The sequence below is a fragment of the Epinephelus fuscoguttatus genome, linkage group LG13, assembly GCF_011397635.1.
Source record: "Epinephelus fuscoguttatus linkage group LG13, E.fuscoguttatus.final_Chr_v1".
Lineage (NCBI taxonomy): Eukaryota > Metazoa > Chordata > Actinopteri > Perciformes > Serranidae > Epinephelus > Epinephelus fuscoguttatus.
In genome coordinates, this window is record NC_064764.1 from 20,350,071 (window position 1) to 20,368,757 (window position 18,687).

Consider the following 18,687-nt stretch of genomic DNA (forward strand, 5'->3'; position numbering starts at 1 on the left):
TATCTGAGATTTGTCCTATTTACGGGAGTAGTGAACAACGTTTCTATTGATAAGAACCTTATGGGATAGTAATGATTGTTGCAGGTTATTCAAACCATCAGGTGTAACCAGAGAAAATGAGTTATGGCTGGTGAAAAACTTTAGGGTTTGATTGCAAGACATATGAAAATATAAATTAATAGTCTTAAGTTTCTTTCTTTGGCAAATGACACTGGTATTATTGGAATAATGCTCTTCGAGGTGTCAGGAATCAGGAATTAATAGACTCCATAGGGGCAATCGTTCTGGCCTCCCCGTCATCAGATATTTCGTGATAATGCGCACTTCATTGGGCACTATTCTTCACGATAATATCGGCATGTCATCAGTATAGGCAGATATTGGCTTTAAAATGACCTATTGGAATCAGCCAACATGCTGATGATATTGGAACATCATCTGTATCAGCCAATATTGGCTTTATAATTAACTATTAGCATCAGTCAACCTGCTTTTTCTTTTTTCATTTTGCACAATGAATGAATATTACATACATTGAAAAGCATTCAATTTCATGTCTCCATCTGCTGGTGGGCCATTACGATAAGAGTGTGCATGCATAATATGATGTTAATCTACTACAGAAGAGACTTGATGATCACTTAAATTAGGTGGAGAAAAAAGTGGACATATCAATATCGGTATTGGTTATCAGCCTAATAAGTTGTTACATATCGGCATATCAGATATTGGTAAAAAAAAAAAATTCAATATCATGCATCCCTAGTAAATTGGGTTGACACCTCTGAATGATAAATATGTGAAACTGGCAACTGCGTTCTTCTCGGGATCTAAAGATGTGTTTCTTCGGGAAATGAAGAACATGAACTCTTTAACCTTGAAACTGAAAATGTTTTAAAACATCTATATGGAGTAATGTGCTGCTTCAAGAATTGTATAAGATCAGGAGAGTAATATCAGACAACTTATTAAAAGAGCTCTGTTATGATGATATGAAGTAAAGTATCTCACAACTCCTTCCAGGTAGTTATGTATACTTGTTTTATTCTCCCTGTGTGAAGTTCACAAACCTCAGCTGAACTTTGCTCAAACCATCTTCAGGCCTTTTGCATTTCCTCAGACTAACAGGAGAGTGACAGCTTGTCCACAAACCACGGGCAGCCTTACTAGGAAAAGGAATATCCGCCCCTCTATAGTGATAGAGCAGCTCTGATAGCTCCTTTATTATGGAAAATTATTTTAAACAGCATAAAACGGCAGAGGCTCATTTTTTCCATGTTTCTGCCACTATCACTCCAGCTATTGATAAGATGTCTAAATTTATTGCAGAATAATTCTGCAGGAAAAGAGATAAAAGGTTGCTGAATAAAATATGAGGCGAAGGCTGTAAATTGTAGCAATGCATATCATTTCATTCAAATGTAGGACGCAATTACCATCTGCTACACTCATCAGTCCCCTCCTTTATGACTTAATTATATGTTTAATGCTATCAGATCAAGGAAAGGGCAAAACAGATGAATGAGAGAGAAAGAGAAAAGATTCCGCAACAAGACAAAAGGCAGATGAAAAGTAACATAAAAGGATGGAATTGATTTCATTCACCAGGAAATAGAAAAAGTTAATTTAGATACAATGTTCCCTCATCTCCTGCGCCTTTGTAAGATAATAAGCCCAGCGCGTTGCCAATAGGTCTCATACCAGCCAAACAAAAGAAGTCAAGTTCCTCAAAACTGAAAGACTTCCTGCGTTCATGTTGAGAAGACGGCGAGTTGGGGAATTGTTCAAAGTGTTATATGATCATTGCAATAATTTCAGTCCATGACATCAATGTAGTATCTTCATAAAACTTACAGTTCAGCAGTGGTGAGTCACAGAAGACTATAACCTATTCTCCATTATTTTACTTGTCTTTTAAAAGCAGCTGTGCATTTATATTGTTTTCTATTGTATTTTATATATATTATTATTCATTATCTAGCTTTAATTGAGCACTATAAAACTAAGCGTCTCCTGTTTTAGTGTCTTTGTGTGACTTCATTGCCAGGGTGAAATGAAACTTCACAACACTGAAACTTTTTGTTTGGATGCAAATCGTGTACGGCAGTGTTCACAAAGAAAACTGGGGTTGTCCAAATGGCTGTGGGCTAAAAAGCTAGCCAGTGGGCATCCCAGGTGCCAGCGGGCACTGTCCTAACTGTGTACCTTTGGCCAGAACTCATTATAGGGTGACATTTAGGACTGCTGCTGTCCATGCCAAGTCAGCCCTCTGGATTGAGACAAATTATGTAGTTATTTTTTATGTCAGACATTAAGTCATGTCCAGTGGGAGCCAAATCAGTATCACCTTCATGTCACCTGGAAAAAAAAAATGATAAAGGCTTTGGACACCTTAAACAGGGGCGTTAGTCAACTTGTTTTGTGAAATATTTGGTCGTACAAAACAAGATTGAATTATGATCTGGGTTGCAGATGCTTCAACGGTAATATGAAATGTTAAATTATCAGCTTTTATTATTTTTAATTTAATTACTTATTCTCACAGCATTCATTAAACACTAAATCACAATTCTGTTTAACTGTGAAATCCTAATTCTCTCTGTCTGTCTGCGGATCCAAGAAAAATAGAGATACAGTCACGTCATAAAGGAAATTTTCTACCTGCAGAAGGTGCAGTGGCTTCCTTTGCTCTGTGGCAAATATTTCTTCCACACCTGAAGAAACGCACAAAATAAAAAGAATTAGTTAGCAGCCTAAAATTCGCCGTAAACAAATTACTAAAGCATCACAAGGGTTTATGACACAAAAAATCTCAAGAGGTGCATGCTATGACGTAAAATAATGCCCATATACTTATCACATCATTGATGACTCTTTTTATGATTATCTTGGGTTTTTACACATTATTAGTATCCATAAAACCATATTTCACTGGTGCATGTCAACACTTTAAGCCTATTTTACAGCTACTGGATATATTGCAAAGGGAATAAGGCAACATGAGTCCTTGCTGCAGATTCCTCCATGAAGCCAAATGCTCACCATCTCAACATAGTGCATAACATGAACAGAACTAAAGCTCCATCTTGTGGACTAAAACAAGTACAACAAACAGGCCACCCTGAGAGCTTCTCAGGTTTCTACAATTACAGATTTGGCAGCATATGCTTCCATTAAAGTCCTTGAAATTATAAAATATGTGTAAGATGATGTATAAACAGACAAAAACAAGGTGTTTATTAAGTGTGTAAATGAGTGTGAGTGTAATGATGCAGTATCTGTTTGAGGAACAAGTAAAACTCTGCAGTAAAGCGATGCATAAATATTTTATGGTGCACTCATGTAGCGGGAGAAACATTCTTTATTTGAGGACGCCATAAATACATCAAGCAGGAGACATATAAGCGGCTAAACAGAACAATTAAACACTGATGAAACAGTCACTAAGTGAGCAGTCCGCACTAGCTTGCAGGTACCTCACAAAGCATGAAATGAATCAAAGTTGTTTATTTGCTTTGTATTAGCGGGCAAATTATAGATAATTGCTCATTTGATGTATTCAGAGTAAAGCATTCATATGATGCATATGCTGCAGATATTTTCCACACAAACTTCAAGATGTAACAAACAGAAAAGAAAAAAAATGGGATGTAATTGATTATAAGTTAATTGTGCAAAGGTCTCCCTGATGGGAACCATCTGTCAAAACAAGCTGTACATTCACTAATTCTAATCATAATTAATTAAATGGCTAACAAATTACATACATCATAGTTAGCACAGGGGGGGAAACTACCGCAGGAACTGTTATGAAACAAATTATCTTTAACAATGAAAGAAAATTACATCACATAACTAAATATTATACTCGTTTCCGCAAGCCATATTTCTTAATGAATTCTCTAATTAATTTAATTCACACAATGTGCATAATTTGGAGCTGAAAATGTCAGTGGGTCAGACTTAACCATATTGTTGCTGGCTGTCTATTTCAACGAGTGCCATATTAGCACAACATGACCTCTATGTAAATTACACAGACCAACTGTTGTAATTTTAATTCCAGGGGTCTAATTAACATGTTCTAAAGATATCATACAAGTGCATTTAGCTCATTTTACACATGCCAGCGGTGTCAACGCAAGATTTCCCTTCGACTTAATTCTGTGTAATCCCTTTGATGGGAAACATCAGGACGGTTTATGTTACAGATGTCAATTATGACAGAAAGGCTTTTATATTTTTTTCGTGCCTCTTGTATTAAGCGCTGAACTTTCCAGTCAGGGTGACTCATCACTCTTAAAACTGTGAGCATTTACAGACTCTGTGACTGAGCTCATTCAGAAAGCACTTAGATGTATTTCTAACAGAGGTGCATCTTTCTCCCAATAACTCACTCTATCATACCGAGGTCAACAATCAAAATCAGTAACAGTGATACTCAAAAGATGACTCTGGAGTGGAAAAACAATACCCCCTAGATCAATATAGTGCGGTTAATGATCGTCAGCAGTGAAGAACTGTTGTTTGATTCTTTTCTAGTGGTTTTCAAGTGGAACTGCTCCAATAAAAAATACTATTTCTGTATGAGAACCTGTGAAGGACCATTTGTTTCAGGGTGCAGGGACAGCATTTAGACAGGTCAAAATGCATCACACATTTAAATGTACAGGTATTAAATTAAATATAAATCATTTATGGACTGTGGGTGGACATTTAGCAATAGTTGGAATCTAGCAAGTTTACTTACATGTCATGTTAATACTGTTATTTTGATTGACTTCAGTTTATTGTTTTTATCTCTTTTTTATTTTAGCTATTAGTTTAAGTCCTTATTTATTTTATTTTATTATTTTTTTCTGTCTGATGTTGTTCAGGGAGCTTGGTTTTTAGGATGTTTATTTATTTATTTATTTATTTATTTAGAGGTGGTTCGGTATTGTTGAAAAATTTGGAATTCAATAAACTTAAGTCATAAAATTTATATATATAAATAATCAACTTCACAGTGCACCAGGGCTCCAAATTCTTATTTTCATCACCAATTTATCTGCTGATTATTTTCCTAATTCTTGGTCTGTCAAATGTAAGAAAATGACCTAGTTAAAAATGATAATACAATTTCCAAGTGTCTCAGGTGATGTCTTTAAATTGCTTGTTTTTTCCAACCAACAAATGAAAATTAAAATATGTTCAAACCATGCAAAACAGCAAATCTCCACATGTGAGAAGCTTAAATGAAAACACTTTAAACAATATATCAATTATGAATATGATTTCCTAATCGTCAATTAATCAACTAATCATTCAGCTCCACACTCAGCTCTATACACCTGTGTGTTTGCACATTGTTTCACCTCAGGTTTTGTCACTATAAATGAAATCCTGTGTAACTCCACACTGCTGATGGACTCTCGCTGCTGTATACTCTGTCTCCTCTGTCTCACTGGTGTTTTCTCCTCCAATGCTGTTCCCATTCAGTTTAGAGAAAATACAATCAAATTTACCAAATGATGCCATCACGAGTGCGGATGCAGAAATGGATGAATACATGAATAAATTGCCCAGTGGATGGAACATATAAGCTAACACATGCATTGCAGGGCTCGGGGGCTGTCCTGAGGCCAATCATTTAGCTAACACACTAATGAAAGCGTGTGTAGTGCGGCTAAGGGCAGCCACCATGGGAGGTACCACTCCCCTCCCTCCTCATGTTGGGGAGCGTTAATAGGCTGGATAGAGCCAATGGGACTCCCAGGAGAGGCCTGCTGATGAAGAGGAAAACCTGTCATTGCCTTCGCTAATCACTGCATAATGGCTGCAGTAACACAGGTTTTACAAATGTGATTGTGTATCCTTACACACGTGTGTTCATGTGTGCATTGTGTGTGTGAGTGTGTGAGAAATACTGACATTATAGCATATTGGTAATCTCACTAAAATGTTCAATGGGTAATGTATTATGTTTCTGCTTGGTAGTGTGCATGTTTGTTACCAAAGATGTTTGGTAAAACTGCAATTTTATATGACAAATGTAGGAAAATTATGAAATATGAAAGCATAAAATATGAAAATGTACCTGTTTGTTTTGTTTCCTGTCATTAAAGATCTAAATATCTTAACATACTGACCTTTATGTCTCTATATACAGGAACATAAACTCAAAAACAAATAAATTAAAGTTGAAACAACACTCAGACTGATCAATAAGTTGATTGTTCTGATAACTGATTAATTGCTGAGTCCTTTTTCAATTTCCAGCTTCTCCAGTGTGATGATTTGCTGCTTTTCTCTGATTTATAACCATCATTGTATTGAATATGTGGACTTTCAAGGCTGTGGGTCACAAAACACGTGAATCATATCTTGAAGTATATGTTTGTGGTCATACACATAGGAAGGTAATAAAAGTAGAAGGACACAATAGAAAGAATCCCTATAGACATTCTCTGGACTAGGCCAGCCCAAATGATTATTCACTTCATGGTTGAAACAGTTGCAGCTACGTTTAACCATCTAAGTTGTAATTGTGGCGACTCTGGGTCTCTTAATGTTTTTGCATGTGGTGCACATTGATAAAACTCACCTGCACTGAGTGTGACTGCACACACACATTCCACATCAATCGCAGAGGTAAATCAAGTTGAGCCACATTTAAGGTGTGTGACCTGCATTGTTGACCGTGCAGGTCTGACTGGTTTGAGACACTGGAATCGAAGTATTAACTTGTGACGTCAGAGCTTTTCTAAACACAGTGTGCACACACACACACACACACACACACACACACACACACACACACACACACACACCATTGACTCAAGAATTTCATACCCGGCCCTATCAGTCACTGTCAGGCTGCACATTCAGCTTTAAATATAGCTTCCAGTTTGACGCCGGTGGCTTTACTTTCTGCCGACGTAATGTCAAGTTTTTAAAACTAACGAGTTAAGAAGTCGCTTCCGGTTTAGACCTACACAGTAAAGTTGTCATTATAGAGACAGGGACACAAAACACTTGCTCTGAAGGTCTCACTGCCTTTATCATTAGGATCCCCCATCTTAATAAAAACATTAAAAGTAGCCATTATAAACGGAAACCTTTTCTCCTATAAACCGGTACAAAACAGGCACAAATCAGTGCAGAAAAATTCACTAGGATGCAAGAAATTTAATGTTTGATGCACAAAATTTCTTGGAGACAAACCCCCAGAACATTTCATGTGCCCCCCAAATTTGAAAGACATACCAACACCCATAGTAGAGATTATCAGTGTTGTGGAAAGTTTAGATATCTGCATTAGCATGGCAACCAGCAGACTCTCAAGAAGGACCATGTGATTTGCAGTGTAGTTTACTAAACTACTAGCCTAGATATGTCACAATGAGAGGTCATTCAGCTACAACCAAACTACATCACAGGATCACAATCTAAATCTGGAATTACATATTGTTACATGATGATATAACTACTTCGCAAAGTGAAGGTGAGTTTGATTTGGGACTATGGCAGGGCAGTCGTCACCTTGGCAGCCTGAGTATGTTTCAAAGAGAGGAGCAGTTATTGGGGTGTAAATTTGGGGAGGAAATTCGTGGTATTTATTCACAGACATCTTGGTTGCAAACCAGAGGTGATTTTAATCAAATATCAGGTGGTCATTAAATGACAAGCCTGACCAGTGAGCTGTAGTATTGTACTGTACTGCATGGCAAAAAAAAAAAGTAATTATTAAACTACAGAAAAACTACATGACCCAAAGTAGTTAACTACTAAGCAAATACTAACTAACTGAACTACATGTAGCCTAACTACTCCTCAACACTGATGAGTTGGTCAGAAGCTCCTGACCAAGTTAAAGGTCCCATGTTATGCCCATTTTCAGGTTCATACTTGTATTTCTGGTTTCTACTAGAATATGTTAGCATGATGTAATGTTTAGCAAGCACATTTTTTTCATACCATCTGCCTGAGTATATCTTTGTTCACCCTCTGTCTGAAATGCTCCAATTTAGCATCTGTCTCTTTGAGCCACCCTTCCCAGTCTGCTCTCTCTTGTCAGTATTTTCAGGTTTTCTACATCTGCATGCTTGGCATCTAGGCACCGTCACTGTAGCCAGAGAATAACTGTAATGTCACGGTGGCAGCAGTTGCAGCTAGTTGCTAGCAGTCTTAGCGGCTCGTTTAAAGGCACAGTTTCTGATTAAAGACTGCGAGCATTTCTCTTCTAATTGAGCATTTTGATACAATCACAGTATTTATGTATCACCTATACCTGCTTTATAATTTTTTTTTAAAAGAAATTGGACTTTTAATAATGTAGCACCTTTAGTTTATAGTAAATGGTAAATGGATTGCACTTGTAAAGCACTTTTCTAGTCTTCCAACCACTCAAAGCTCTTTAACACTACATGTGACATTCACCCATTCACACACAGTCACACACTGGTGGCTGAGGCTACCGTACAAGCTCTCACACACCGATGAAACTGCCATCAGGAGCAATTTGGGGTTCAGTATCTTGCCCAAGGGAGTAATATAAAGTGACCTTGAGACCTCAACTCACTGTAACTTCAGAAAACACAAACAAAGTAAGGAAACATCTTCACTAGTTTCACAGCACATACACAACATTTAGGATAAATAGACTCCCGCAAATAGAGAAAACACAAGTAGTAGCATAGATGAAAACATAAAGCATAAATAGGACACATTAAAAAGGGATGAATATGGCTGAGACACAGTTGTTGTTGCTGCCAATTTGACTCATAAAGATATTGAGTGGGGTCAAAAATAAGCTTAATTTAATTTCGTTTTTTATTTTATTTATTTATTTATTTATTATTTTGTGGGACAAGAAGTGTGTGCTACTTTGAGTGTTGCATATTTCAGATTTGCTACTCCCTGTTTTAATGGCTGCATGTTGAACGCTTTATTTTGGAGGGTAGACACCACACTTCCGGTACCGCTCTAGCTTTTTCCGGCTAGCTTGCCGTTAGCTCCGCGTAGGCCGAGATTGTCCTGCCAATCTGTCCAATCAGAGTTTACTGACAGGGTGGAAGTTGATGGTCGCTACGTCCTCATACAAAACCGTGTGTCAGTCAAAGTTGTGGCGTGGAGACTCGAACAACCCGACAACTTTAGCTAACTTTCTTTTAGTGACGAAGAAGTTTTTGCGGCACGGACACAATGTCCCCCAACGGTTGGAGGTGAATGGAGTGACACGGTATGAGAAAATAACCTCACATTGTACCTTTGTGCTCGGCTACAGTTGTGTCCGACACTGCTGTAATCCATGAATGGCAACACCGACTACCGCTTCTGCTTCGTGTAATATTTCTAGCATGCCACGCAGGCAGCTAACTTCTCCAAAGACAAGAAAACTTTGCCCACAGCTCAGAAGTGGCCCACACAGTATGATACTTTGACGTTTTGTATGTTTTCGCGTGGATTTCCTTTTTTTAAAAAAGCCGAGAATGATGAAGGTGAGGAGATACTTGAGGGGGAGTGGGAGGGTACTCGCGTTTGTGTTCATAGCCTCTGTCATTTGGCTGCTGCTCGACATGGCAGCACTCAAGTTATCAATAAACGATGTGAACAGTCAGCTGCTGAAGGAGAAAGTGATAAGAGAGAGGGAGATTTTTAAACAGCAGCAGTTCAGGGTGACCCAGGGGATGAGAAGGGGGTTCAAGCACCCAGTTCAGAGGGTGGACTTTGATGTTACACATGCTGGGAAAGGACCACTTAGCTCAAGCGTCAAACTGGCCCAAGTATACAGACATGGAGGTAAGATACAGAATCAAATTTTAGAGGATAACAAAGTGGACTCTTTTCATAACCAAGGAGATGACCACCCTAAACCTGCTGCTAATGAACATAAAGATGGACCTGCCTTACAGCATGTCACACCAAAGCAGGATGTTCCTGCACAGAAAAAAGCCGTAAACCTGGATGTGAATGGGACAAAAGTAGAGAAAAGTAGAGCTATGGATGGCTCTATTAAAGTGGTGTTACCTGTAGTAGTGCCTAATGCAACTCTAGTGCCTCCTGGTGCTCAGGAAAACGAACATGCTCCCCTGCCACCCGTCAACACGGGAGACATTGTACAAAACGCTCAGGACAAAGCTGATTCAAAAGGCAAGGATGACCCTGAGAGCAAGACTGGGACAAAAGTGAGTCAGCTTCCACACCCTGGTAACACAACATCTAAACCTCAAATCAAGGATGCAGAACAAAAGGTTTTAGATAATAAAACAGAGGAGAAACATGACCTAAAGGCAGCGAAGGAAACCCCCAAACCTGCAATCAAGCTCCAAGCAGCAGAGGGCTCCAAGGATAACGCCACTGCCGTCAGAAAACCAGGTGTCCACAAAGTGCTCGCTCTGGATGTGACGAACGCACCCAGAGATGCCAACGCAGTGGGCCAGTTTGGTCAGGCAGCAGTTGTGGCCTTTAACGAAGATATTGAAGTGAAGAAGAGATGGGACGAAGGGCATTTTAATGTCTACCTGAGTGACAAGATCCCGGTCGACCGTGCCATCCCAGACACCAGGCCTGATATGTGAGTCCTGTTCTGCATATTTTATCTCTCTAAGTGCTTTGACTACCAAACTGAGTTGCTTTTGCTGTGATGTTCCAGGTGTGCGCAGAGCCTGGTCCATGATAACCTGCCCTCCACCAGTGTGATTTTCTGTTTTGTGGATGAAGTGTGGTCCACGCTGCTTCGCTCTGTGCACAGTGTGCTCAACAGATCGCCACCACACCTCCTTGAAGAGATCATTCTGGTGGATGATTTCAGCACCAAAGGTAATAATGCTTCACCGGTAGAGTGTGTTACCTTGAATGGGTCTCCTCAGGGGGACAAAAATTGACTACTGCAACAACTAGAGCACCAGAGAACTGATAAAAATGATAACACAGAGCACTAGGCTTTTATTATCAGAGGTGTGTTATTCCTTCTGGCTGGTCTGCGGTGCACAGTGTGCCAAAAAGAGATATATTTACAGGCATTATGTACAGAGTTGTGCTCAAGTTGATACACTTGTTTGTTTATGGCCTAAAACTGAATATATTCAGTATTAATAATCACAATGTGTCTAATGATTAGGCATTATTTTTCTGACTATATTAATTGCTGCTGCCTCTTAAAAATGTCTCTGACTGAAGGTCTGTTACATAAAAATGTTGATGCTTTTGTTTAGTTGCTTTATCATATTTTAATTAATGCACACTTGGTAAACATTGTGTGACTTAAGACCTCTCCCTGACACTTCTACTATGTTGTCAAAGTTAATGCTTTAATAACGAGTTAAAGCAAATTCCTTTTAATGCCACTAATTTTTTAAGCGCGATTGTCGCATGCACCTTTTTATGATTATGACCCTCGGCCCACCCCGTCGTTTGGGAAACAGGGAAGCGATGCAGCAGTAACGTTGTGGATAGCAAGCAGAAACAAACTGTGGACAGAATTGGACAAAGAAAGTGGTTTTTGAATGGGAAGTTTAGCTTCAAAGCCAGATGGTTCCCTCAGCGAGACCAAAGTTATTTTCATTGACAGTCAATGTGAATTTAGTTACCAGCAGAGCACTTCGAGCTGCTTAAAAAACAGGGGATGTTTAGTTAACCTTAACAAGTGTAACGTTACATTCGGATCAATATGTCCATCTGTTGTTGCTTGTTGGACCTGAGTTTGCCATGATATGTTTTCAGCATATTTTCAAGCATGCATCACCTTTGAGGTTAATCTGGAGAATATTCTGGACAGCATATATCATTGTTTTGGATTGTTGCAATAATAATAAACACACATTTGCGTAAAGCAAGCATATTTGTCCACTCCCACGTCAATAAGAGTATTAAAAACTTAAAAAATATCCCTTTAATGTACATTAATTTGCAATTAATCACGAGTTAACAAGGGACAATGATGCAATTAATCGCAATTAAACATTTTAATGGATTGACAGCCCTGGTATACTTATTTTGTTTTGAGGCAAAATTGATAACAATATACAAAATGTTAGCATTATTATTATTTCACATAAACCCATACATTTCTTACTTTGAGAACACACATGCAGCGAAGTGTAGACCAGTGTAAGTTTCATTGAAGTTCATTAGTATCAAAAAATATAGCACAATTCTGGCGTGTTGGAGATCTGGAGATGGTATAAAACAAATGTTACTAAAAACTATCCCGTATCTTACTATATAACGATGGAAACTATGTCTGTGGGTGTGTCTGTTCCATGTTTTTCTCCTCACTGACCTGGTCAATCCATGTGAAATTTGGCACAGTGGTAGAGGGTCATGGGAGGATGCGAATGAAGCAATATTACATCAGTTGGCCAAAGGGGGGGCGCTATAGCAACCAATTGAAATTGCAAACTTTGATTGGGCATATCTCATGCCCCGTATGTCGTAGAGACATGAAACTTTGCACAGAGATGCCTCTCCTCGTGAGGAACAAATTTGCCTCAAGAATCCATAACTTCCGGTTATATAGATTTTCCGCCATTTTGAATTTTTTGAAAAGCACCAACTGGGTGGCTCTATAACAACAGAAAATGCTTAAAAATGGCTAAAATGTGACCAATCGCTGTGGCTCCCCCTGTGGCCGAATGTTTGTTTGTTTGTTTTTTAATTTTTGGTATGACTAAGGCATGGTATGGTATGCTGTACATAATCACGGAAACTGTCAGTGTGTCATTCTGTCAGTCAGTCATTGTGTCTGTCCCACGTTTTTCTATTCACTGACGTGGTCAGTCTATGTGAAACTTCACATAGGCATTGAGGATTGGCATAGGTAGAAGGTGACAAAGCTACCAATGGGTATGGACTAGTTTGTAGCTATTTAAGACAAAGGAGTTGTGACAAAACACACTGAGCGAGACATTTTACAGCTGATGATAAACTTGACCACACTCTCTGATGGACAAGCTGTTTATTTATGACACTATTTCAAAATTACTGTAAACAACAATATTTGGTATTTGTGTACTGCAGTTTGATGTCACTTATCAGCCGACTTATGTGCCAATGCTGATGTGTCTTTGATAAGATGATCAGATCAGGGAGCCAATTTATGAGTCAGGCTCTATTTAATGCACCCAGAACAGCCCTCAGCTGTTTGACTGCTCGTGACATGTTGGAGCTTTTACGTAATACGCAGCAGCTAACATTTTAATGCAAATTATTTCAGTTAATATGCCAATAGAAAGTGACTCAAAAAGCCTTTAGCTGTTATTAAAGATCTGCCCATTATTTGGTGTCTGGCTTTTCAAGCTGTATGCGCTTTTGTCTGCTGTCAGTGTTGTAAAATCATGTGTAATATTTTCTTCCAACAGACTATCTGAAGGAGCAGTTAGATACATACATGTCCCAGTTTCCCAAAGTGCGAATCATCCGCCTGAAGGAGCGGCAGGGCCTGATCAGGGCCAGGCTGGCCGGAGCCGCTGTAGCCAAAGGTAACCTTTAATGTATAATTTATATATATATGCACATATGTAGAGAGGGGATGGAGGCATGGATGAAGGGTGTTTACATGAATGTGTCAAATCATGCGGTCAGACACAAGCATGTCTTTTGGGGAATGGCTAAATGTAATTGCTGCTCCTGTGTTTATTTGACATCTCCCAGTGAGTCATTTTCTCCCATTATCCAAACTGCAGTGTTGCTTCATAATTGTGTGCAAGTTTTGAAAGAACACTGCTGTAATTTGAGGTGTGTGTGTGTTGTCTTGCTGCACAGGATTATAACTGTATGGAGTATTGTATCATGCTCATCGATATGACATGGATAGAAGTACAGTTTAGAAAAATGACATACTGTTTATATAGGCCATGTTTATTCAGCACTGAGCTAATCAGATAAGCAGAAGCATGTAAACAGATCAAGTCTGGAGCTGTAAATGTCCTTTTAACACTCATGTAAAGTAAGTTAATCTTGGTTGAGGGATTATGATACTGTTTAATGGGGGGTTAAAAATGTTGTGGGTTTTAGATAATGTGATTAAAAGAGCAACGTTTTGAGGTGAACATCCATTTGCTGTAAAGTTAGAACAGCTTTTCTCAGTCAGTCAAAAATGCCCACATTGAGAGTCAAGTCTTCGCTTTCTACTTTAATGAATAACATATTTGTCTACGATAAACTCTTCTCTGTCCGTGAAACCTGAGACAGACGCAGGCAAATGGATTTTAAATAGGTCAAAAGTACACAAAGTCTGTGACCCAGCCTCTGTATCTTGCAAAGCCAAACCGCTTGTGGATTTGATTCACCTCCATTTGCATCACAGCACACGTATTAGTAGATATGTGCATGCACTGACACATAAGAATCAAAGTTCATCTATGGGATAATAGTCTCGTATCAAATGCAGCACTGAAACATTAGAGCAGGTCCTACTGAGTTGCACTGCACATTATTTACCAGTAGAAACCAACACAAACACGCACCTGCTCTCCTGGGTATTTGCCATGTACTCCTTATGCGTGTTATTTATATATTTAAATGAGCAACTGCATTTCAGAGAGCTCTGGGCTGCTACGCAGGTTACACTGTTAAAATGTAGTTGTGGTTATTTGTTTAACCACAGCAGGATGTTTGCTTTGCTTTTACACACTGTAGGTGAGGTACTCACCTTCCTTGACTCCCACATTGAGTGTAACGTGGGCTGGCTGGAGCCGCTGCTTGAGAGAGTTTATCTGGATCGCAAGAAGGTGCCCTGCCCAGTTATTGAAGTCATCAGTGATAAGGACATGAGGTGACACACTCAACAAGCAGTACATGTGATGTCATCATGTTTTCTACTATAATATAGTGGGAAAAGTAATTCTGATGTTCGGTTCTGGCTCTTTCTCCTCAGTTATATGCTGGTTGACAACTTCCAAAGAGGTATTTTCAAATGGCCTTTGGTGTTTGGCTGGAGCGCACTGTCAGACGAGTACATTAAGAAGAACAACATGAGCATCTCAGATCCCATAAAGTACTAAAACAGTTCATTTTCATATTCATATTTTCATATGATTTTATATTACTTCTACGGCATTTTAATTTATTGATTTTTATCTTACAGATGTCCAGTTATGGCCGGAGGCCTGTTCTCCATAGACAAAAAATACTTCTATGAGCTTGGTGCCTATGATTCTGGCCTGGACGTATGGGGTGGGGAGAACATGGAGATTTCTTTTAAGGTATAACACACATCTAGTTGACCTTCCTAAGCCCCTTTTCACTCTTTGATCCAATAACAGTTGAGCAAGCACCCAGCAGAACCTTAGTCAACTCTCCCCTTTCCTGTTACATTTACAGTCAAAATACATGAGGCAATGATGGGATGTGTCAAGTAGGGGGAGGGGAGTGAGGTTTTTTACCTGCTACACAGAGTCCGCTCTTGCAGCATGTAGCTGCTGCCAGCTTCATTGTGCGTAGAGTGAGTTTTGCCAAGTGGGAATGGGATGGGATTAATGGGATCACTGATTTGATTTATATATTTTAATTTGAAATGTAAAAATACCCGCAAGGATGCACTGCTGCGTCACATTGCCTTTGGTACAATAAGGTATTCATTATAATCACTTTTACACAGACTGTACTCGTTTTTTATTCAGTTGTATGTAGTTTCACCTGTCGGAGGAAAGCAGAGCCGCATGAAAGGGAAAAAAAAAACTAGAACAGCCATGTAAAAATAGCGTTGAGCAGCACCCATGGGATAAAGGGCAACTTCCATGGTCAGTGCAGCAGCTTCAGTTGATTATAATGGTCACGCTCCGCTGCAGGCCTGCAGATGTCTTGTGCCACGTGTTTTGGCCGTGGGATATCCTATGTGTTAGGTGCGTCTCTGTTGAAAAGAAAACCAAATTGTGAAGATAGTTAAAAGATGTGGCTGGAGGGCATGTATAAGCGACACTCTACAAATAACTTGTTTATAACAATGGTCGCATCTTAAGTAAGCTGATGTTAGCAAAACACAAGCTAAGAAGCTAGCTAACGTAAAGCTACATCAAAAGGAGTTACCCTAATGTCACATCACTAACATCAGCCAGGTTTGCTTCGTCCTTATTTCTGCGGTAACGTTAAAGAGATTTGGAAGAAGACCAGTACTGTAGGTAGCACAGTGGTGCAGTGGTTAGCATTGTCGCTTCACAGCAACTGGTGTTGCCAAGTGTCTTATTGTCAAGCTTATCCGACCCCACTCAGGGGAGTGGGACTTTGAATCAGTCAATTAATACAGGAATATTGTCAACAGGTGTTCGGAAACTCCCCTGAACATCTCTCACATGACTCACATGGTCCTGTATTTTGCCATTTGAACAGATCTGGATGTGTGGAGGGGAAATAGAGATTATCCCCTGCTCTCGAGTGGGACACATCTTCCGTGGACAGAATCCTTACAAGTTCCCCAAAGACAGGCAGAAGACAGTGGAGCGTAACCTAGCGAGGGTGGCAGAGGTCTGGCTGGACGAGTACAAGGACCTCTTCTACGGCCACGGCTACCACCACCTGCTGGATAAAAAGACCATTAACATCGGCAACCTCACTGAGCAGATTGAGCTGAGGAAGAGGCTCAAATGCAAGAGCTTCAAGTGGTACCTGGAGAACGTGTATCCAGAAATGAATGCTCCTTTAGCTAAAGCCGAAGGCCTGGTATGTACATGAATAAGCTTTGTTTGCATTTCACTAAAGGATCTTTTAAAAGTGAACGCTTGTTTGCTTTCCCTCTATGAAGCTATTGTTATCTCTGCTGAGAAGCTCTTAACAGAATCGGCTCAAACACAGACTGTGATTGTGCTCCTTTGGAACAAAGAATAGCTGTCCATTAAAGCTTGTGACAGCTTTCTATCGGGATTCATTGACGGACAGCAACAAGGCTCATTGTCATGTGTGACTCGAATGAGCACCCAAATGTTTGCATTGCTGTTTTTTCTCTCTAGTAAAATTCTTATCATCTAATTTGTCCTTGTAGGTTTTTAATCGTGGTTTAAGAAAATGCCTCAGTCTGCAGAAAGGCTCCTTGTCGTTTGAGACGTGTGATCTCAGCAAGCAGGTGGGTATTTTATTTCACAGATTATTTGACTGAAAATAAACAGCAAGTGTTTAGTTTTTCACAGGAAAAAATGCAGATAATGAGGAATTTTGGCCTTTGTTGTAATTATGGGTGGGGGCACAATAGAGATATATATCCAGGAATAGACCCAAATCAGGAGGAATGCAATCAAATTCAAGACAGGAATGACGCCACAATAAACAAGGGTGAAGTCCATGACGGGACCAGGCCTTTCTAAATGTGGTCTTTTTGGATTCAGAGCAGCCCCGCTGAGCCATCCTTCAAAATCTGTCAGTTTTCATGGAGCATAATTACACCCTTGTCACCCTCCCGTCTCTGTCTCTGTCTCTCTCTCTCTCTGTCTCTCTCTCTCTCTCTCTCTCTCTCTCTCTCTCTCTCTCGTATTCAGAGTCAGCACTTTAATTACACCTGGATGAGGCACGTTCGCCAGCAAGATCTATGTGTCGCTCCCCACGGCAAGGGCGACGGCTTCATTTTACAATTATGTGACAACACCAAGCCCGAACACCGTTGGTTTCACAAATCCTCCAACTCCGCTCTGGTAGGTTGACTTTGGGCGTGCTGCTTGTTTTGGGTAGTGTCTTTATTTTCCTTTCCTTTCTCAGCTCTATCATTTTAGACGCTCTCAGTCTCTGTATTTAAAACAACAGGACACGCCTGCTTCAAAAAGTTGCTCTCAGCTGGGAGTTAATGAAGTACAATCAAAGAGTGCTTGGAGGCCAACGCTTTGTTTGCTAATCATGTTTCCTGTTTTGTCTTTGTGAAGGCGGAGCACCTCATAGCAGAGTACATTTCCAACCACATGTGCCTGGAGGCGGGGCCTCAGGGCGACACTCTCCACCTCAATCCGTGTGAAACCAGAAACGCCTTCCAAAAGTGGCAGTTCACACACTACCACGCTTAGTGATGAGACTGAAACGTGTCAAACATGCACTATAGAGACCTTTAGTGGCTTCACACTACAGCACGGTCTGCGGTCCAGACTCAGCACACGACTGTCCGGAGGAGGTGGGAAGCACTTTGGTGACAGTGACGTGTGGTGTAACGCACAGGGTGTGGGGATGTGCAATGCTTCTCTTTGTATCATATCAGCATGGACTGACCTTGAGTTTTAAGTGCCAGAGGAAAGAGAGTGTCTTCTCTCTGTTTAGGAAGATTTGGACCGGAGTTTGCTAAAGGGATTCAGGTGAACGTCTGCGCAAGAACACTCCAAATTGAGAGCAACATATCGTCTCACTGCCAAAGATTAACTGTGCCTCTTAGATATGAAACGTAAAAAAGTGATTTTTCCTTTTTGTTTTTTCTCTGCTGGGACCGAATCATAAGTTAAATTGCATGTAATGTACATTGTATACATTTGTATTAAACATATCACATATTTTCGGTGAGACATCTGTTGTAGGTGTCACATATTTTTACGTTTGAAGAGGCACATGGGTGAAACAGCTGCTTCAATGATTTTAAATGCTGCATAATTTAGGTGTAGGTGTTGTACAGACTGTCTCCTTTGTATGATTTTTTTTCTTGACACTAGAGGGAAGTGTTTGCTCGGAACATAAAATAAACCTGTGCTGTGATATCATGATTTTGTGGCCTGTTATCAAATACATTTTCTTAAGAAAATA

At 39.8% G+C, this 18,687-nt stretch overlaps 1 protein-coding gene across 1 annotated transcript; it reads left to right on the top strand.

Annotated features, from left to right (window-relative positions):
• Window positions 1-8,987: 8,987 nt before the first annotated feature.
• LOC125900011 (polypeptide N-acetylgalactosaminyltransferase 5) lies at window positions 8,988-18,665 on the top strand. Its single transcript, XM_049594746.1, has 10 exons — window positions 8,988-10,558; window positions 10,637-10,803; window positions 13,344-13,463; window positions 14,623-14,758; window positions 14,861-14,980; window positions 15,071-15,188; window positions 16,312-16,641; window positions 16,961-17,041; window positions 17,451-17,603; window positions 17,829-18,665. The coding sequence occupies exons 1-10, from the start codon at window positions 9,474-9,476 to the stop codon at window positions 17,964-17,966; spliced, it is 2,448 nt and encodes an 815-aa protein (XP_049450703.1). The 5' UTR covers window positions 8,988-9,473; the 3' UTR covers window positions 17,967-18,665.
• Window positions 18,666-18,687: the final 22 nt, after the last annotated feature.

Bases quoted from the DNA above. Each gene is read 5' to 3' on its own strand.
- LOC125900011 (XM_049594746.1), top strand. From the start codon at position 9,474: ATGATGAAGGTGAGGAGATACTTGAGGGGGAGTGGGAGGGTACTCGCG. The intron at 13,464-14,622 runs GTAACCTTTAAT...TACACACTGTAG, and splicing joins CGGAGCCGCTGTAGCCAAAG to GTGAGGTACTCACCTTCCTT. The intron at 14,981-15,070 runs GTACTAAAACAG...TTTATCTTACAG, and splicing joins AGCATCTCAGATCCCATAAA to ATGTCCAGTTATGGCCGGAG.